Consider the following 19,956-nt stretch of genomic DNA (forward strand, 5'->3'; position numbering starts at 1 on the left):
TTTGGTGGCATCTTGACCATCCTAAATGGTTTGAGCCAGGGAGGCCGGCAAGTCTTCAAGGAACACAGACAAGACCTTGCTACCCATATCCTAGAGGGTCTGATGATATCAGCCAAGAAGGTAACTGAATTTGAAGGGCCTCAGGTTAAGTTGGGCGATGAGAACATCTGTTTCCTGAATGTCTCAATAGCCAGTGTGGGGTGGAAGGTGAGGGGAAATAGGAAGCTCATGGAAAATGAATTTGGGTTCACCCTGCTGTTGAAAGCTTGAACCACCAGACCCTCTGGAGTTGGATGTTTTGAGTCAGGAAATAGAGATCACTTTGTGGTGATCTATGGTGCCTGGAAACCTGTCTGCTCACTGGAGGGCAAGAACAAAGCATCACCCAAGTGCCCATAAAAATGTTTGGATAATGGCTTTGTTCAATGGTAGCAAAAAGGAAGCCTGCCCAGGCTGTAACCCCTATGGGTTCATGAGTCTTAACGTCCAGAGGAAGAAATTGTAGGTGGAAATCCTCAGCAGCATAATTGTAGGTGCACATCTCCAGCCGAATGTCTAATCACCATGGCAAAGGATGCATGTTCGTTCTTTGCTGATGCAGGAGGGAAATCAACTCAGTACCAAGAGAAATATTTAGCCCACTGGCCTAAGTCCATACAGCGACTGCCGTCATCATCATAATGAGGGGATAAGAGCTCCCCATCATCTAATTTGTCATCTCTGAAGGCTGGCTGACTCTGATCAGCCAGAGCAAAAAAAACAATACTCAGCACCTAAGAATGGCTCTGTGGCAGAGGCTGCATTCTATCTGAATCTGACTGGATGGGAACTTGGTGTGTCAATGTGGATCGAGGACATGACCTCAGTCAGGGCAGAGTTAAATTCAACTAGGAGTAGGCCAACCCAGATTTTGGTATCGGAATGGAAGTTGGCGCTGAAGGTGGGTGGAACTTAAATTGGGTTTGAGTGGCACAAAGGATGTTTTTGCTGACTGTAACCAAATTGGAGACCCAGGGGAATTTATAGGCCCAAAGGTGCACCAAAGGGAACTGTCAAGGAGCCAAACATGTGCAACATGACCTCCCTAAAACTCTCACTTTGTTGTTGCATCACTGATCACACAGGGGACCCCGGGATGCAGTGAGATCAATGGTGAAATGACCTCCCCAGTTGATCTGGGGCGAGACTGAGAGACATGTTGATGCCCTCGCACTCATTGGAAAGAGTGGCAGGATGAGAAAGGTTCTGCTTTGCTTTCTTGTGTTTCCTCTTCAACATGGACTTTACTAGAAGACTTCGACCGTGACAAGAATATTCTGGCGGAACAACCACAGGAGCAGGAAAAGTCAGTGCTCTTGACTTCGAGCTGGACTTCCGGTTCTTACGGTGTACAGTGACATACAGTATTGCTTCATGTTCTCAGACTGCCTTTGGATTCTTGAGTCTGAAAACCAAAGGCACACCTTGTGCGGGTCTGTCACATACATTTGTTTGTGAAAGTCTTTACATGGTTTAAATCCTGTTGTTTTTGGAGCAAACATAGTTCCCTTGAACACTGGTTGAAAACTAGATGGCGGCCGAGACGGACGTGTAGAACACAGCTCCGTTTCGGGACCAAGGAAATATCCTGCCAGGCATCGCCATCGCCCCTGCCACTTGGTAGTGCAAGTGACGGGGGCACTTCGAGAAAGACCCTGTGTCGCCCGAGGCTGGAATCTGGCGCTGGGAGCGACTTACCAGACGGACAGTCGGAGGCGTGGCCTGTGGAGCCATCAGGCCTTCGCACATCGGCACGCGACTCCCTGAGGGGAGAAATGTGCATGCAGCTCCCTGATTGTGTGGTGCACCACTGGAGCGGTGAATGTATTGGGGCCCAGCACGGAAGGGGGCCCGAGGTGAGTGCTGCAATGAAGCTGGTCCAGCCAAGCGTACACTGGGGCGCGTGGCCGGCAAACAGAAATTAATGTCAGAAGTGTCACAGGAGCGGCACAACATGGCGTTTAGAAGCCACAGCGCTGTGGCTCTACTGCAGGAATAAGTTAATCTACACGCTGCACTCTGGCCTCCTGCACTGCGGCATGCGGTGGTGATGTGCCTCTGCCCAACCGAGATGCGCTACCTGATGAGGGTGCCATGGGGACGGGCTACCCTGGGATCTGAAATTGCGGCCCTACAAATCAACGGCTATGTCGCCGCATGGTACATCACCTTCATTGGGGATCCTGAGGGGACATTGGGTTCTGCGAATGTCCAATGATGCAACAGTGCCCCCCCCCCATTGCATCCCCTCTCCTTGTGTGAAGATCTGGGTCCCATCGTGCGGACTGGGGTGTGCCGTTGGCGACTGCGGGATCATCGTCGCTTGGGAGTGTGAATTTAGGCTGCTGTGGGGAGAGGCTTCCCCCCTCCTCGCCCCCCTTTTTCTTTGGGCCCTGTCAGCATGACAAGTCATCCATATATCTGTACTGAATGAAGAGTCGGTAGGTGACATAACCTGTGAGAAGTGTATTACCCCGAGCAATTGGCTTGCATGAATAGAATGATGAGGAAAACTAAATTGCCAAATCACTAATGCAGTGCGAGACAGCGACTCCTGAGGCGTCGCTGGGAGCGTTCAATCCGCAATCCTTGGAGTCTACCCTCCATGCCCATACGGGACAATCTGAAAGGGTACTGCAGGCTATCATGGACACTAAGCAGTCACTTCAGACCACAATTGACACTGTCTTTCAGGATCTTAATCTGCTCCGAGCCGATCACCGCAGGCTGGCAGACAGGGTAACGGAGACGGGTTTGCGAGCCATGAACCCTGCTGTATTGGATCTGCAAAAGCACATGCAAAAACTGGACCTGGAAGTGCAAGTGCTCCAGCAGGGTGCGGAGGATGCTGAGTGTAGATCCCGCCGCAATAATGTAAGGTTCATAGGATTCCCGGAAAATGTGGAGGGTCACAGCGAAGAATTATTCTTGGAGAACTGGCTCATAGCAGAGGTGTTGAAAGGAGCAATACTGAAGTTTTTGTTCTGTGGAGCCGGCGCACCGGATACCAGGCAAGTCGCCGGCCCATGGGCTGCCACCTCGTCCACTCATGGCGCGCTTTCTTAACTACAGGGACCAAGACATGATTCTACAACACTTCCGAAACAACGGCCCAGAATGCTGCGAAGGTGCCTCAATAACAGCTTACCCAGACTTAACGCCAGAGGTGCAGCGCCAAAGATACTCTTATGTGAAGATCAAGCAGCGCCTCAGAGAGCACAACATTCAATATGCCTTGATGTTTCTGGCCAAACTTCAGGTGATCACGGACAACCACACTCATATCTTCCCCACACCTGCTGATGCCTGGACGTGGATGCATGCAAAGGGCATCGCCCATACGGCGGCGAAGAACGGCGAGGTGGGACAGTGGCTCACATTGACTGCTCGCCGGAAGCCTCGGAGGAGGCTGAAGGCACAGCCACAGGAATGCAGGCATCTGAGGAACGAGCGAAAGTGTTGAATGACAAGTCGATTCACACACAGAACTCCTTTACGCTGCTCCAAAGTAATACGATGATGCGCATGGACCCGGACTCAGGCAGCACTGATTGGACGGTCACAGACGTGCTTAGGGGCCCGGATGTCACTCCCCAGACAGCAAATGACCACTAGCGCACAGGAGCATGCCATCCAGGTGCATGACAATCTGGGGTAACACATCTACTGCTGCGTCTGTGGTTGGGGGTATACTGTGGACAATGCAGGATTGGGGATCTGCAAAACATCAGTGGATGGTGGGTCCCGTTGGTCGAGACCTGCAAGAAATGACTTAATGCTTAGTCCAGCCATAAATAGTGTTTCTTATGTACATTGATAATTGTTCTATATCACAGATGTGGATGGCGTTGAGATGGCTACCAGTCATCCTTTTTGCTATTGGGGTAGCTTCATAGTTTCCCCATGACAGCTACCACGTCCTCCTGGTTGGTTTCCACATGGATAGCCCTCACGTGTCATTGTTCTAGATATGTTATACTGTTATTGTTAGGGGTGCTCACAAATGCACCTCTTGGCCACCAGATGTGGGGGTTTATGATTATGATAGGGGGGTGGCGGGATGTTTTCAGCATGTTTTGGTGGGTCGGACCGTATTTCAGTGTAATGGTCAAGCAGATATATTCCCTAATCTTACAGGCACACAATCCTTATTGAGTTCAGGCACATGACATGGCACATGACACAGTACTACTTTTTGCATCATGGGTCACGTAAATCGCGAACTTTTCAAGATTAGAACATTCTAACGTGGAACATCCGTGGGATGGCTATGCTTGCCAAACGTCATTGTATTTACACTTTCCTTAAACGACAGAGGGTATACTTTGCAATATTACAAAAGCGCAGCTATTAGATAATGATTTACAATCACTGAAAAAATGATGGAGGGGTCAGATATATGACACATCTTCATACGCTTGAGGGGTTTTGATATGGGTGGCGCCTGGGGTGCCTTTCGTACACCGCAGACATAGAGCGGACGCAGGGGGTAGACATGTTGTGTTGGAAGGTCAGCTGGATGGTAAACTGGTCACTATAGTGGGGGTGTACGCTTCCAACTGCGCGCAGGAAGACTTCTTCCAGACTCTCACTCCTGCACTGCTGTCAGATCCCATGGCGCCCACTATCTGGAGAGGTGATTTTAATTGTGTCCCTAATGTGTTACTGGACTGCTTGTCCCTGCCCGCAGAGGGAGCAAATAGTAGGCAGAATGCCAACCTTTTGGCGGAATGGGCCAGGGAAAATGGAATACACGATATGTGGCATATGGCTCACCCGCAGCATAGACAGTATTCATTCTACTCCCTGGTGCATGACATACACACCAGGATAGATTTGATTTGGGAAACCCAGGCAGTGTGCGCTATGATAACTGTTTCAAATTATCTTGCAAGGACGATCTCTGATCACTCCCCACTACTGCTATCAGATGGGGACTAATGCGCTCCACTTTACCCACTTGGTGCCTACAGAGTGAGGCGCTATGGACGCCCCAATCAGACTGGCCACTTGTATTAAACAGTATTGGGAGCTAAACACTGAATCCACTACCTGGAGAGCTACATAAAGTCGTGGTGAGGGGTCCCTGTCTCTCGGCCTCATGGGGAGCGTGTTGCTCCCTGCACCAGGAGGTAGTCACTCTAGAAAAAGAGGTATGCGCGCTGGAAATAGCAGTCGCGCAGCGCAGGCATCCTCTACACTCCTCCGTTATGTTATATGGAGAAGCGGATCTACGACTCCGCCGATGCGATTATACTTATCACCTAATGCGCCTGCACGCGGAGGGCGATCGTTCGGGCAGCTCTTGGAATGGTTGCTCTGAGAGGAGCGGCAACATACCCCTATAGGGGCTATCTGCTTGGCGAACGGGAAAAACAGTTTCCACACAGGAGGCCATTAACGACACCTCTAGGGATTACTACATGAAACTATATTGGGAGGGAGATATCCGATCATCAGAAGCTAGGACTCTTTTTGTCCGAGACACCGCTTGCAAAGTTATCGGCCAGTAACAAGGCGGCACTTGATAAGCCCTTCAGGCTGGAGGAACTTAATGTGGCAATAGCACAGATAGCCCGAAGCAAAACCACAGGCACAGATGGTCTGCTGATCCAATATTACGCTACTTACTCACAACATCTATCCCGTCCCTTGCAGGCTGTGTTTGAGGAAGCATGGACTCATGGCATGCTTCTGGTATCTTAATGGAAGGCGCTGATTGTGGTACTCCCCAAACCTGATCGGGATCCCACAGATGTGAGGTCTTATAGGCCATTGTCCCTTCTCAATTTAGATTGTAAGATTTTGGGTAAAGTGCTGGCAAATACACTCGCCCCTTTTATACACACCCTAATACATGAAGATCAAAATGGCTTTATACCCACCTGTAACACATTCCTGAATATATACGTAGGCTACTTGGCATCATTAGCGACACGCCAGCCGATGATCATGATAATGTGGCCGTCTCTTTAGCTATAGAGAAGGCATTTGATAACCTAGGTTGGGACTTCTGGTTTGCTGCACTGCTTTGAATGAGTTTCGGCCGAGGCTTTGTGGGGTGCGTGCAGACACTTTATGCTAATCCTACTGCTAGGGTGAAGACGGGAGGAGTGATATCTGATAGTTTCTCCATTGGGAGAGGGACTAGGCAGGGATACCCATTGTCACCCCTGTTGTTTGGCAATCCAATGGAACCTCTGGCCGCCCGGCTACGATTGAGGGCTGAGCACTGGGGTCTATACAGGATGGGGAGATATCACGTCTCGCTTTATGCGGATGATGCTCTGATTTATTTGGCCAACATGGGGTCCACCTTCACTCAAGTGATGGCAATATTGGATGTATATGGAGAGATATCAGCTTAAGGGTCAACTGGTCCAAATCTTGCTAGTTTCTATTGGTTGAACTTCTCACAGAGGTGGGGGAGGCGCTCCCTTCGAGCAGACTGAAATGGTGCTTTGATACTTTTAAGTACCTGGACATAAAATATACCACAGGATGAACAACCTAAGGGACGGTAACCTGGCCTGCACGCATCGTTCCATGAGAAGCTTGCTCCCATTTTGGTGGTCGCTACCTCTTTCCCCATTGGGCAGGGTGGCTATAGCGAACATGTTAATTCTGCCAAGGCTCCTATACTATTTTGCGGCCTTGCCTATAGCGGTCCCTAGGAGCTTCTTCCGTGAACTTAATAGTATGTCACTAGAACTAATCTGGGGGCAGGATAGGCACTGGGTCGCACTCACCGCCCTCCCGCGTCAGCTACGACTGGGGGGCTGGAAGCCCTGAATTTCAAGTACTATTACGTGGAAGCACAAATGCAGTGGCCACTGCACTGGTTGAGGGGGCCTGACTCACTTGAAGCCATATGGGTACATACACAGATAGGTGACACTCCCTTTTACACATGGTTGTCTGAGCATACACCACAATGCAGTGGTGATAATCCGTTGCTGGCAGCAGCATATAATAGCTGGCGTGGATACATTCAGGGTGCAAAGTCTGACGCCCCCATACTCACCCCCTTATATCATTGGGTCAAATATCAGAAGGCACAACGTTATTCCGTACTCAATCCACGACCTCATGGCCGGAAGCACGGATGGATACGGTGGGAGACTGTTTCGACAACGGCACACTAATGTCTTTTGAGGCAATTATGGATCTTGCCTCGCTTGGACCGGGACACTTTCTTACATACCATGTTATCAGTCACTTGATTAGGACAGCCAGGGCTCATGGAGATCGGGAGCCACCGACCTACCCTGCCTTGCATGTTCTGCGCTTAGACAATGGTTCAAAAAAGGTAATCACTAATTTATAAAGAGCACTGACTAGTGTAACCATTACACAGCAAGAGGCAGCCCTCCATAGATGGAACCTGGATCTACTGATTCCCCTATCTGTTATGAAGTGGACTGAGGCCCTCCAACAGGTGCAGAGAGTGTCCCGAAACCCCATATTTAGATTTACACAATTTAATTATGTCCATCAAACGTACCTGTCTCCATGTTGTATCCAACGTATGTACCCAACGGCGACTCCAACATGTACCCGCTGTGGGCTTCACGCAGTTAGCTTTTATCACATGGTGTGTTAGTGTGCCCCATTACAGAGGGTCTGGCTGAACATTTTAGCAGACATCACGGATATAACTGGAAATGCATTTGCACCCACTCCAGAGTCTTGTCTTTTGGACATACGTCCTAGAGCTCAGCAGCATAAACATATTCATAAATTTGCTGATCTAGCATTTATTATGTACAAGCGAATGATCGCTATGGGGTGGAAGGCCTCTCGACCTCCGGAATTGTCTAGCTGGCGTGCTGTGACATTGAAATGGGCACTTGTGGCAATACGTGTTCTGTGAGCCATGCGGGACAGGGGGCAGGCATTTACAGATTATGACACCTGGGAAACATTGGTGGCAAAAATGGAGGCTTAGAATGATGAGCGTCCGCCGTGATTCCTTAAGAGGGGTACAGAGGATTAATACAGGTATTAGCTTTTCTATGCTTGCTATATCGAACCAATAACAAACAGTTTCCTAACTAAATACACATAGCTAGTGGAGTGATGCCGGTATTGGAATGCCACAATGATTACACTATCATCTAACAACATACTCATGGGAATATCACAAGCAATAGTAACCCACTGGGCCTGTCCGGGTCCAGAGAGGAGGACAGGGGTACACGTTAGGGTTGAAGTGCTTCTTTGTTGGACTTGCATTGTACTGTTGGACATAATGGCAGGAAAATGGAGAATGTGTAATACAGGCATTGTAACAGAATTTCCACTGTATGGCGTCATAGTCAGGAAGAGATATTATTCCATGTTAGTGTTGCTCAGAACCAAATGATTGACCTAGTGCTTATCTAAGAGACTAAGGCCCTCATTCTAACCCCGGCGGTCTCAGACCGCCGGGGCCAGGGTCGGCGGGAGCACCGCCGACAGACTGGCGGTGCCCCGCAGGGCATTCTGACCGCGGCGGTTTGGCCGCGGTCAGAAAGGGTAAACCGGCGGTCTCCCGCCGGTTTACCGCTGCCCTTAGAATCCCCCATGGCGGCGCAGCTTGCTGCGCCGCCATGGGGGATTCTGACACCCCCTATCGCCATCCTGTTCCTGGCGGTTCGCCCGCCAGGAACAGGATGGCGGAAGGGGGTGCCGCAGGGCCCCTGGGGGCCCCTGCCGTGCCCATGCCAATGGCATGGGCACGGCAGGGGCCCCCGTAAGAGGGCCCCGCAAAGTATTTCAGTGTCTGCTAAGCAGACACTGAAATACACGACGGGTGCAACTGCACCCGACGCACCCCTGCAACTCCGCCGGCTCAATTCTGAGCCGCCGTCCTCGTTGCAGGGGCATTTCCTCTGGGCCGGCGGGCGCTCTTTTGGAGAGCGCCCGCCGGCCCAGAGGAAATGTCTAAATGGCCGCCGCGGTCTTTTGACCGCGGTGCGGTCATTCAGCAGCGGTACCTTGGCGGACGGCCTCCGCCGTCAGCCAGGGTCATAATCAGGCCCTAAATTGCTGGAATGTGGTTTGACTTATTCAGTTATGCAATTGTGACCATTAATACATGATGAAATTAATAAAATAGATATATTTTTTAAAAGGCATAGAAATAAAGGAATTGATGTCAACATGCAGGGTAGATGATTATATAGGGCTTTGTGACTTCTGACGGACAAAGCCAATGTAGCGCTGCACAGTAGCACCTACAGGCACGTGGGAGCACTACTATTTAAGATTTGGAGCTATGTAGTTTGGAGTTGCTTGAGTCACTGCTGCTGCGTTCAGTAAAGCAAAGACTAATAGCAAAAATACCTCCCTCTGTTTCTAACAAAATGCAGTTAATCTTAAATAGGGAATTTAGAGGATTTTAATGCATAAAGGACGGTGAAAATATGGCCATACCTCAATCGGAAGTAGTGGAGATGAAGCACTGGAATGCAGGCTTGTATGGCAAATAATTGGTAACTGAAGTGAAAACAAGCTATCAGGTACGAGATGCCTAGGGACAATTCATGTGCATGAATGTGTGCACTCACACAAACTATGAATGCATGTCACAATATTCACAAGAAATTGAATTAATGCAAGAATGTGTATATATTTATGTGTAGGTGTCGGGGAGATAGGGCTTGGGATGGGGACAAAGGAGGGTAGTTTATAAGTCGATTTGTTGGTCTTCAGCTGAACTGTGAACTCTGATGGTTATGTTTTATAGCATCATTTATTTTCTAAACCATAGTTCAGAAGTGAGATTTATCCCTTGAGAATATATGGCATTGACTGTATAAGACGAACAACTGTGTCAATGCAAAAACCTCAATGTGAGCAGATAACCACATCACTCACCCATATATCTCTATGTATACTTGTATCCTCACCTCGCTTAAGATGACCCACACAGGAGAGTCAGTCTGCACAGAAAGACGAATTGCTTCCAAGGGCCCGAATGTTGGATCCACTTCTCCTTCTGCGATTCCCTTTGAAAAGGATCCTACAGAGAAAATAAAATGAAGATTATGAGGGAATGAATGATGAAGCTACTCGTACACAAATTGGCTACATATTACTACAGCAGGTGTGAGGACCTGAGAAAGCAGATAGCATCACAGTACTTCTAAACAATGACAGTAGTCTACTTTTCAACTCCTTTAATCTCTGAATTGTTTTCACTTTGCTGTGTCCAAAGCTCTTAGCACTCCCCACACCACCCCCATTGGGGTACATTTGTTTTGCCACTTTTTCCTCGATTTTTTGCATTGTCAGAATCATCACTGCAATAGGTTTAGCATATTATATGTCATATTATGAATGGCCAACATAAGACCGTTACAAAAACGAAAATGCATTATTTTGTCCCAGAACCAAGCACTGAAAACGCCTCGACTATTCCCACTTTTGGTGATACCATTTGCGAAAGATCAGCATTGCCAGTCAAGCATATAGGAAGTTCTAAAGACGTACAGTAGGATTTTATGAAATCAAGCAACTAGACATTAATACAATCTTATAAAAGTTCGATTGCGAGTTGAGGACTCCCAATAAGGTCACCATATGTAATAACGAACACAGGCTTATCATAATCAGTTATTGCTTTCCTTAATCAATGTGAAGATAGACTTACTCAGTGGGCGTCATTTAATTTAAAAACATAGGAAAGTTCAGTGTTATAATATAATTAAACGTTCCTACTTGGACCTTAACTTTCTTTTTTAAACTACGTTATTAGGTTTTTGTACAGGTTATACACAATGCTATTCAAAAACATCACTATTTGCAGGCACTAAGAGGTAAGCACAACCTTCATTAGTGGATTTCTAGTACTTCCATGTTCCAAAGCCTGGGGACCCTCAATACTATCTACTTTTCTTGTCACCATGAGGGCCAAGTCGAACGGTAATGTTAAAGGCCCTGGGGAGGTGGGCAGTTTTGGCCATGAACCTTGCGGTCAATTAAGCTTTAGAAAGTGAGCAAATCTAGACCCTCCTTTAACACTCTTCATATCAGTTCCAGCCTACCATACTCCATCCACACTCCCCATACTTTATGGAACTTTCCTGAGCAATCTCTTCCCTCAAGCACCTTTTCTGCTGTCAATGTGGGCTTCCCAATCTCTGGGCAACATCCCTGTTCACGACAATCAGTCCCTGGTTTGTGAGCAGTTTTTCATATTTTGGTGCTATGTTAACCACTCCGATCCTTAGTAGTACTACGGTTACACCTTTAGGTCAAAGGAAAAGCCAATACAATTTCCAATTGGTTCCTCAGGTCCTGTCATAATTTAGCCATAAAGAGGCATTCAAATATTGTGTGGAGAAATGCTCCCCATAGACATAGCGTCCAAATTGCTTTAGGTGAACCCATGTATAAGGTATAATATACATAACGGACCTTTAGCTGTACAAGTTAGAAGCCTGGTCTTCTTGATACCATCTGTGGAAACATGAAGATTTCATACTAATCCACATCCTCAAAGAAAACCCTCGTTTTGAGATTTTGTGTGCCTGCCCATGTGAATACCATTATAGAGGTGTAAGTTATCAAAACTGCATTTTGGGCATTCTGTCATGCAATAATAGACTGATGAACAAATTACTTACCTTCGGTAACAATTTACCTTTTAGAGACATATTCTAGTTGCAGATTCCTTACCTTGGAATTTCCCCCAGGCGTCAGACTGGACTCAGATTTTTCTTCAAGTAGTACCCTTGCGCGTTGTCAGTCGACTCCACATCTGTCGTTTTCGTCGTAGTTGCTGTGATGACGTTGCAGTCGTACATCGACCCCAGCTTGGCGCAATGACGTCAGTTTCTTTTCACTACTTTCCATGCCAGAGCCCAGAGCCATAAACAACACTGAAAATGGTGCTCCAGAGTTAAGGCCCTGAAAGGGAATCCCTGTCCCTAGAAATCAGTTCTCAAGAGGGGAGAACAGGTGGGTCAGTAAGGAATCTGCAACTAGAATATGCTTCTACCAGATAAATCGTTACAGAAGATATGTAACTGGTTCATCTGATAAAGACTTCTAGTTGCAGATTCCTTACCTTAGACAAGATACCCAAGCAATACCATCCCCAGAGGTGGGCTGCGAACCAAGATCATATTAAAAAGTCTTGCAGGACCCAACGACCTAAGTAGCCATCTCTGCGGACCTGACTGTCCAGGCAGTAATGTCTTGTGAACGTGTGCAGGGATACCCACGTTGCTGCCTGGCAGATGTCAAAGACAGGAACTCCACGTGCTAACGTTGTGGTAGCAGCAGTTGCTCTGGTGGAGTGAGCAAGTAAGCCTTCAGTGGGTTGATTCTTTGCCAAAGTGCAGCACATTTTGATGCACAGCAGAACCCATTGTGAGATGGTAAACCTCTGCACCGCCTTCTCTCTCTTTGCACCCACATATCCAACAAAGAGTTGATTGGCCACCCGGAAATCTTTAGTACGATTGAGGTAGAATGCCAACGCTCTTTTTGGATCCACACTATGGAGTCTCTCCTCTTCATGAGAAAGATGTGGGGATGCGTAAAAAAGTAGGCAAAGTGATGGACTGGCCTACGTGAAAAGGTGTAACAACCTTAAGAAGGAAGGAGGCCCTTGTACAAAGCACCACTTTGTCAGGGTGAACAGACAAAAATGGGGGCTTAGAAGAGAGAGCTTAAAGCTCACTCACTCTGCGAGCAGAGGTGATGGCAATCAGAAAAGCAGTCTTGATTGGGAGCAGCCGAAAGGGACAATTGTGCAGTTGCTTAAAAGGGGCACACATAAGCTAAGTCAGGTCCAAGTTCATGTCCCACTGGGGCATAATGAACAGGGTCAAAGAAAGCAAATGGGCGAGTCCCTTTAGGAACCTTCCAACAATGGGAGACTTGAATAAGAAAGGTTGGTCTGGCACTCTAAGAAAGGCTGAGATAACAGATAAGTAATCTTTAGGGGTACCCAAAGCAGAGCCCTGCTGGGCCAAAGAAAGGATGAACAAGAGGACCTCAGAGTGAGGGGCAAAAAGGGGATCAACCGACTTGTTGGAACACCATGCAACAAAGTTTTGCCAACGACAGGTGTAAACCGTTTTGATGGAGGGACGCCTAGCTTCCCCAAATAACATCACAGACCTCGGGAGGAAGGTCGAAAGCTGTCAACTGCCGCTGCTCAATCTCCATGCGTGAAGACAAAGATAGGACAGGTTCAGGTGGAGAACCGTCCTCTGCTGCCGTGACAGAAGATCCTCCAGAAGGGGCAATCTGATATGAGGATCCATAGACATGCTCAGTAGCTCTGGATACCATAATCTGTGTGTCCAGTCCAGCGCCACAAGGATTACTTGGGTCCGGACGCTCTTTATCTTCTTCAGAACTCTGGACAGACGAGGTATTGGCGGGAACGCTTAAAGAAGGCCTAAAAGTGTTGCCGAGCGTGTGCCGCCTTGGAAACACCAACGTGCAAAACAATTGACATTGCACGTTCTCTGTGAAGGCGAACAGATCTAACCAAGGCTCTCCCCACTGCTGAAAAAAAACATGCACCACCTCCGATTGGAGATGCTACTCGTGACTGACTAACATTGACGACAGAGTTTGTCTGCTCTGGTGTTCAGAGAGCCCATCAGATGTTAAACCACCAGGGTTATGTCATGATGTGCCAGCCATGTCCAGAGGCGTAGAGACCCTTGACATAGGGTCCACAACACCATTCTGTCCTGCTTGTTGCAGTCCCTCATGGTAGTGTTGTCCATGAACACCTGCAATACTTTCCCTTTTAGAGAGGGGAGGAATGCTATCAATGCAAGTCTGATCACCCAGAGCTCCAAAAGATTGATGTGGTGTCCGGACCCCACCGGAGGCCAGAAACCTCTGATCTCCGCCTCTCCCATGTGGCCGCCCCATCTCAAGAGTGACACATCTGTCACTACTGTAAGATCTGGTTGGGGAAGGGTGAGGAATCTGCCACTGACCCAATCTCGATTCAAAAGCCACCACTGCAGGTCTTTTGCAGTTTCCTCTGAGATCTGGACATATCGAAGGGATTTACCTGATGCTGCGCCCACTGGAAATTCAGGTCCCACTGCAAAGCCTGCACATGCCATCTGACATGTGTCACTAGCAGGATGCAGAAGGCCATGAGGCCCAGCAGCCTCAGAGTTAGTCTCACCAAAAATCAGGATAGAGGCTGAAACATGGGAATCATAGCCTGAATATCCTGGACTCGCTTTTCGGGAGGATAGGCCCGAAGCTGCACTGTGTCAAGAACAGCTTTGATGAAGGGGAGCATCTGAGAAGGAGTCAGGTGTGACTTGGGCATGTTTTTAGTGAACCCCAGAGAGTGCAGAAGGTTCACCGTAGTCTGAAGGTGGGAGACAACTTTCTGGGGCGTATCCGCCTTCAATAGCAAGTAGCCATGGTATAGGAAGACTGAAATCCCTAACCTGCGCAGATGAGCTGCACCACCGCCAGCACTTCCGTAAAACCTGTGGGGCACTGGTAAGGCAGAAGGAGAGCACAGTAAATTAAAAGTGCTTGTGACCTACCACAAATCGCAAGTAGCACCTGTGGGCAGGCAGGACGGGTATATGGAAGTAAGTGTCCTGCAAGTCCAATGCTAGCATCGAGTCTCAAGGGTTCAAGGTAGAAAGGACCTGAGCTAAAGTGAGCATTTTGAACATTTTCCTTCTTGAGGAAGAGATTGAGGGACTGAAGATCTAGGATACGACTTAAGCCCATATCCTCCTTGGGCACCAGAAAGTAGCAGGAACAGCAACCACAACCTACTTCTGGCACATGGACCCTTTCTATGGCTCCCTGGGCCAAGAGAGCCGTGACTTCCCTGCAAAGAAGTGCCATATGATCCTCCGGTAAGTGGCCGTAAGATGGAGTCATGGCCGGAGGGGCAGTCTCAAAGGGGAGGGAGTAGTCCCTTCGAACTATTTGTAAAATCCACTGTACGTCGTGATGGATTCCCAGTGGGGAAGTTGACGGTGAATCCTGCCTCCCACTGGACTGAGATGGGGGAACGGACTAGGAAGGTTTAGAGGCTGCGGGCAGTGGTGGACTGGGCAGACCTCGGGTTCCCTGTCCCACGAGCCCGTGGGATTTCACGGCCCTGGCTGATCAGTGGCTGAGTTGCATGCATGGTCTGGTGCCCTGGTGGGGGAAGGACGCGACAGGGAGCCTCTTCCGTGACCAAGAAAGGGGCGAAATGCGGACTGCGTTGAATGAGGGGCAGGTGCAAGGCCAAGGGACCAAGCCTAGCCCCTGACTCATTGAACCTCTCGAGCGCTGATTACGCCTTGTCTCCAAAAAGACAGGTTCCATCGAAGGGCATGTCCAGAAGGGTCTGTTGGACATCTCCTGGAAAACCAGACATTCTCAACCAGGCGTGGTGCCTCAAGGCCACTGTCGACGCAACCGATCTGCCTAGTGAGTTGGTCATGCCCAGCCCACAACGAATCGTGAACTTAGCTGCATCCCTCCCATAAGCAACTGGAAGACGATGGCCCGGGTCTTCTCCAGGATCCGCTGGAAGACTTGCATGACCGTATCCCATAATGAATGAGTTTAACAGGTCAAGAGGCATGCCGTGTTCATGGACCACAATGCCAGACTGAAGGAAGATAACATCTTCTTCCTAAGTTGGTCCAGTCTCCGATTCCTGATCCGGGGGAGCGGATGGGAATGCGCCAGAGGAAGAAGAAGCCTGGATGACAAGGCTCTCAGGCGTGGGGTGTTGGGACAGGAATTTAGGGTCGTTCGGGGTGGGCCGGTGGGGGTGTGTGATTGTCCGATTCACAGGAACCCCTGTGCTGGGTCTGCAACAAGTACCCAGAAGGAAATCAGTGGCTTGGGAGCAGAGGCTCCGAAGTGGAAGCCCCACCCTAAATCACCTCTGTCAGGAGGTTAGTCCTGACTGTTACAGACGGAACCTCAAGGCTAAGGACCTCAGCCGCCCTACTGACCACCACCATGGAGTAAGAGGCACCCTACCCCGTAGCCAAGATAGGAAGAGAAAGCATGCCAGCATCTGGAGAAGTATCCACACCACTAGCCTCGTCCAATTCTTGTGCCCAGTCCGGATTATCCAGCTGGTATTCTAAAGGGTCCAGCGACCCCTCCAATCGCTCCTCTCATGCAAAATAAGAAAAAGGGCATGTAAGGAAATGGCTCCCTGTTGCAATTACCCCCCACTTTTTGCCTGATACTGATGCTGACTTGACTGAGAAGTGTGCTGGGACCCTGCTAACCAGGCCCCAGCACCAGTGTTCTTTCACCTAAAATGTACCATTGTCTCCACAATTGGCACAACCCTGGCACCCAGGTAAGTCCCTTGTAACTGGTACCCCTGGTACCAAGGGCCCTGATGCCAGGGAAGGTCCCTAAGGGCTGCAGCATATGTTGTGCCACCCTAAGGGACCCCTCACCTAACACATGCACACTGCCATTGCAGATTGTGTGTGTTGGTGGGGAGAAAAAGGCAAAGTCGACAAGGCATCCCCCTCAGGATGCCATGCTCACAAAATACTGCCTGTGGCATAGGTAAGTCACCCCTCTAGCAGGCCTTACAGACCTAAGGCAGGGTGCACTATACCACAGGTGAGGGCATAGCTGCATGAGCAATATGCCCCTACAGTGTCTAAGCCTATTCTTAGACATTGTAAGTACAGTGTGGCCATATTTAGTATATGGTCTGGGAGTTTGTCAAAAACAAACTCCACAGCTCCATAATGGCTACACTGAATACTGGGAAGTTTGGTATCAAACTTCTCAGAATAATAAACCCACACTGATGCCAGTGTTGGATTTATTAAAAAATGCACACAGAGGGCATCTTAGAGATACCCCCTGTATTTTACCCAATTGTTCAGTGCATGACTGACTGGTCTGTACCAGCCTGCTGCTGAGAGACGAGTTTCTGACCCCATGTGGTGAGGGCCTTTGTGCCCTCTGAGGCCAGAAACAAAGCCTGCACCTCCCCCTGCAGGAACTGTAACACCTAGCAGTGAGGCTCAAAGGCTCAGGCTTCGTGTTACAATGCCCCAGGGCACTCCAGCTAGTGGAGATGCCCGCCCCCTGGAAACAGGCCCCACTTTTGGCGGCAAGTCCAGGGGAGATAATGAGAAAAACAAGGAGTCGTCACCCACCAGTCAGGACAGCCCCTAAGGTGTCCTGAGCTGAAGTGACCCCTGCCTTTAGAAATCCTCCATCTTGATTTTGGAGGATTCCCCCAATAGGAATAGGGATGTGCCCCCCTCCCCTCAGGGAGAATGCACAAAGAGGGTGTAGCCACCCTCAAGAACAGTAGCCATTGGCTACTGCCCTCCCAGACCTAAACACCCCCCTAAATTCAGTATTTAGGGGCACCCCAGAACCTAGGAAATCAGATTCCTGCAACCTGAAGACTAAGGACTGCTGACCTGAAAGACCTGCAGAGAAGACGGAGACACCAACTGCCCTTGCCCCAGCCCTACCGGCCTGTCTCCCCACTTCAAGAAAAACAGCGACGCGTTCCCCAGGGTCCAGCGACCTCTGAAGCCTCAGAGGACTACCCTGCATCTAAAAGGACCAAGAACTCCTGAGGACAGCGGCTCTGTTCCAAAGAAAAAACAACTTTGCAACAAAGAAACAAACTTTAAAGGACTACACGTTTCCCGCCGGAAGCGTGAGACTTTCCACTCTGAACCAGACGCCCCCGGCTCGACCTGCGGAGAAACAACACTACAGGGAGGACTCCCCGGAGACTGCGACCCTGTGAGTAGCCACAGTAAAGACATTGCACCCACAGCCCCCAGGATCTGAAGGATCCGACCTCCAGTGCAGATGCAACCCCCAGGTGGCCCTCTCCCTTGCGCAGGTGGTGGCTACCCCGAGGAGCCCCCCCCTTGCCGGCCTGCTTCGCTGAAGAGACCCCTGGGTCTCCCATTGAACTCCATTGCAAACCCGACGCCTGTTTGCATTCTGCACCCGGCCGCCCCCGTGCCGCTGAGGGTGTACTTTGGCAGACTGGAACCGGGGCAACCCCTTCTCCATTGAAGTCTCTGCGTTTTGGGCACCACTTTGACCTCTGCACCTGACCGGCCTGGAGCTGCTGGTGTGGTAACTTTGGGGGTTGCCCCGAACCCCCAACGGTGGGCTACTTTGGACCCAACTTTGAACCCTGTAGGAAGTTTACTTACCTGCAAAACTAACAAATACTTACCTCCCCCAGGAACTGTTGAAATTTGCACTGTGTATAGTTTTAAAATAGCTTGCCATTTTTGCCAAAACTGTATTTACTATTTTGCTGATTTAAAGTTCCTATGATACCTAAGTGAAGTACCTTTTGTGATAACTTTGGGTTGCTTTGAACCCCCAACGGTGGGCTACCTTGGACCCAACTTTGCGACTTGTAAGTGTTTTACTTATCTGCAAACTTAACCTTTACTTACCTCCCCCAGGAACTGTTGATTTTTGCAGTGTCTACTTTTAAAATAGCTTATTGCCATGTTTACAAAGACTGTACATGATATTGTGATTATTCAAAGTTCCTAGAGTACCTAAGTGAAATACCTTTCATTTGAAGTATTGACTGTAAATCTTGAACCTGTGGTTCTTAAAATAAACTAAGAAAATATATTTTTCCATACAAAAAAACTATTGGCCTGGAATTGTCTTTGAGTGTGTGTTCCTCATGTATTGCCTGTGTGTGTAGAACAAATGCTTAACACTACCCTCTGATAAGCCTACTGCTCGACCACACTACCACAAAATAGAGCAGTAGAATTATCTCCTTTTGCCACTATCATACCTCTAAGGGGAACCCTTGGACTCTGTGCATGCTATTTCTTACTTTGAAATAGTACATACAGAGCCAACTTCCTACAGGGCACGAATCCAACCTGGGTTGAGTAGGCCCCATCGAAGTCAGAAGCGGCATCGGCTGACGTCGCTTTGGCTCGTCGGGGATGAGGATTGGGTCAACATCAATTGTGGGCCCAACCGGCGCCATGAGCATTGACGTCTTAGCTGACGCCGGGGAAGGTTGCAATGGTACTACCAGTGTCGGCACGAATCCGATAACAGATCTGGAGGGGCCCTCGGAGGCCAAAGCCCCGATGCAGAACCCGAAGAACCCCCCTCCCAGTCCCCAGGCCCCAAAGGCGCCACAGGGGGGTCCGTCTGCCCAAAGATGAGGCACATGGTCTCACAGAACTCTTTAAGTTGGGCAGGGGTCACTCCGGCTCTGGGAAACTCGGGGAGGTGCGGAGCAGACCCAGAAATAGGCTCCGTGGACAGAGGTCCCCAGCGTTGATGCTCATCCCGCATTGCATCGGCTGAGCGACAGGGTGAACTCGATGAACGCTTGCCCTTCTTCAACTTCTTCTTCTTCTTCCCCGAATGACCCGAAGATTTGGAGAAGTGGTGATGACTATGCAAGCAGTCTCAAGATCTTCCTCTTGAGCGGGGGCGACACAGAGTTGTGCGTGGGCCGCCACGAGCTTCAGGGACCGCTCCCCCAAAGCCTTCGGGTGCATGGCCCAGCACTCAGAGCACGACTTCAGGTCATGCTCCAGACACCATAAGCAGACCAGGTGTGGGTCCATCATGCGGTGACAGGCATTGCACGGTTTGAAGTCAGTCTTCTGAGAAATCCCTCAACACACCTCAACTATTTATTGTCACCAGTGGCCCAGCCTTGTAGTATATCCTAATAATAGGAATGAGAATCTGCCTTCATATGCTGTTTTTTTTTAAGTGTGGATATCTCCATTCCATTCCATTGTTCTCAGCAGTTTATACAACCTTCAGAAAGCGTTTCAAGCACAGTATGAGATGTGGTCTACCAAATATACAGGAATATTGGTAGGGATATAATTTCAAGAGTGCCCTTATCCCCAACAGCAGGAATAGCAATAGTTTCCTCCAGGACATGAGTTTGCCATCCAA

At 49.1% G+C, this 19,956-nt stretch overlaps 1 protein-coding gene across 1 annotated transcript in view; it reads right to left on the reverse strand.

Annotated features, from left to right (window-relative positions):
- Positions 1-19,956, reverse strand: part of MGAT4B (alpha-1,3-mannosyl-glycoprotein 4-beta-N-acetylglucosaminyltransferase B) — a 1,476,931-nt gene that overhangs the window by 49,168 nt on the left and 1,407,807 nt on the right. The window contains exon 14 of the mRNA XM_069199505.1: positions 9,933-10,045. Within this exon, the coding sequence (XP_069055606.1) occupies positions 9,933-10,045 (113 nt within the window). The remainder of the gene's footprint in view (positions 1-9,932; positions 10,046-19,956) is intronic.

The sequence above is a fragment of the Pleurodeles waltl genome, chromosome 7 (assembly GCF_031143425.1).
Source record: "Pleurodeles waltl isolate 20211129_DDA chromosome 7, aPleWal1.hap1.20221129, whole genome shotgun sequence".
NCBI lineage: Eukaryota > Metazoa > Chordata > Amphibia > Caudata > Salamandridae > Pleurodeles > Pleurodeles waltl.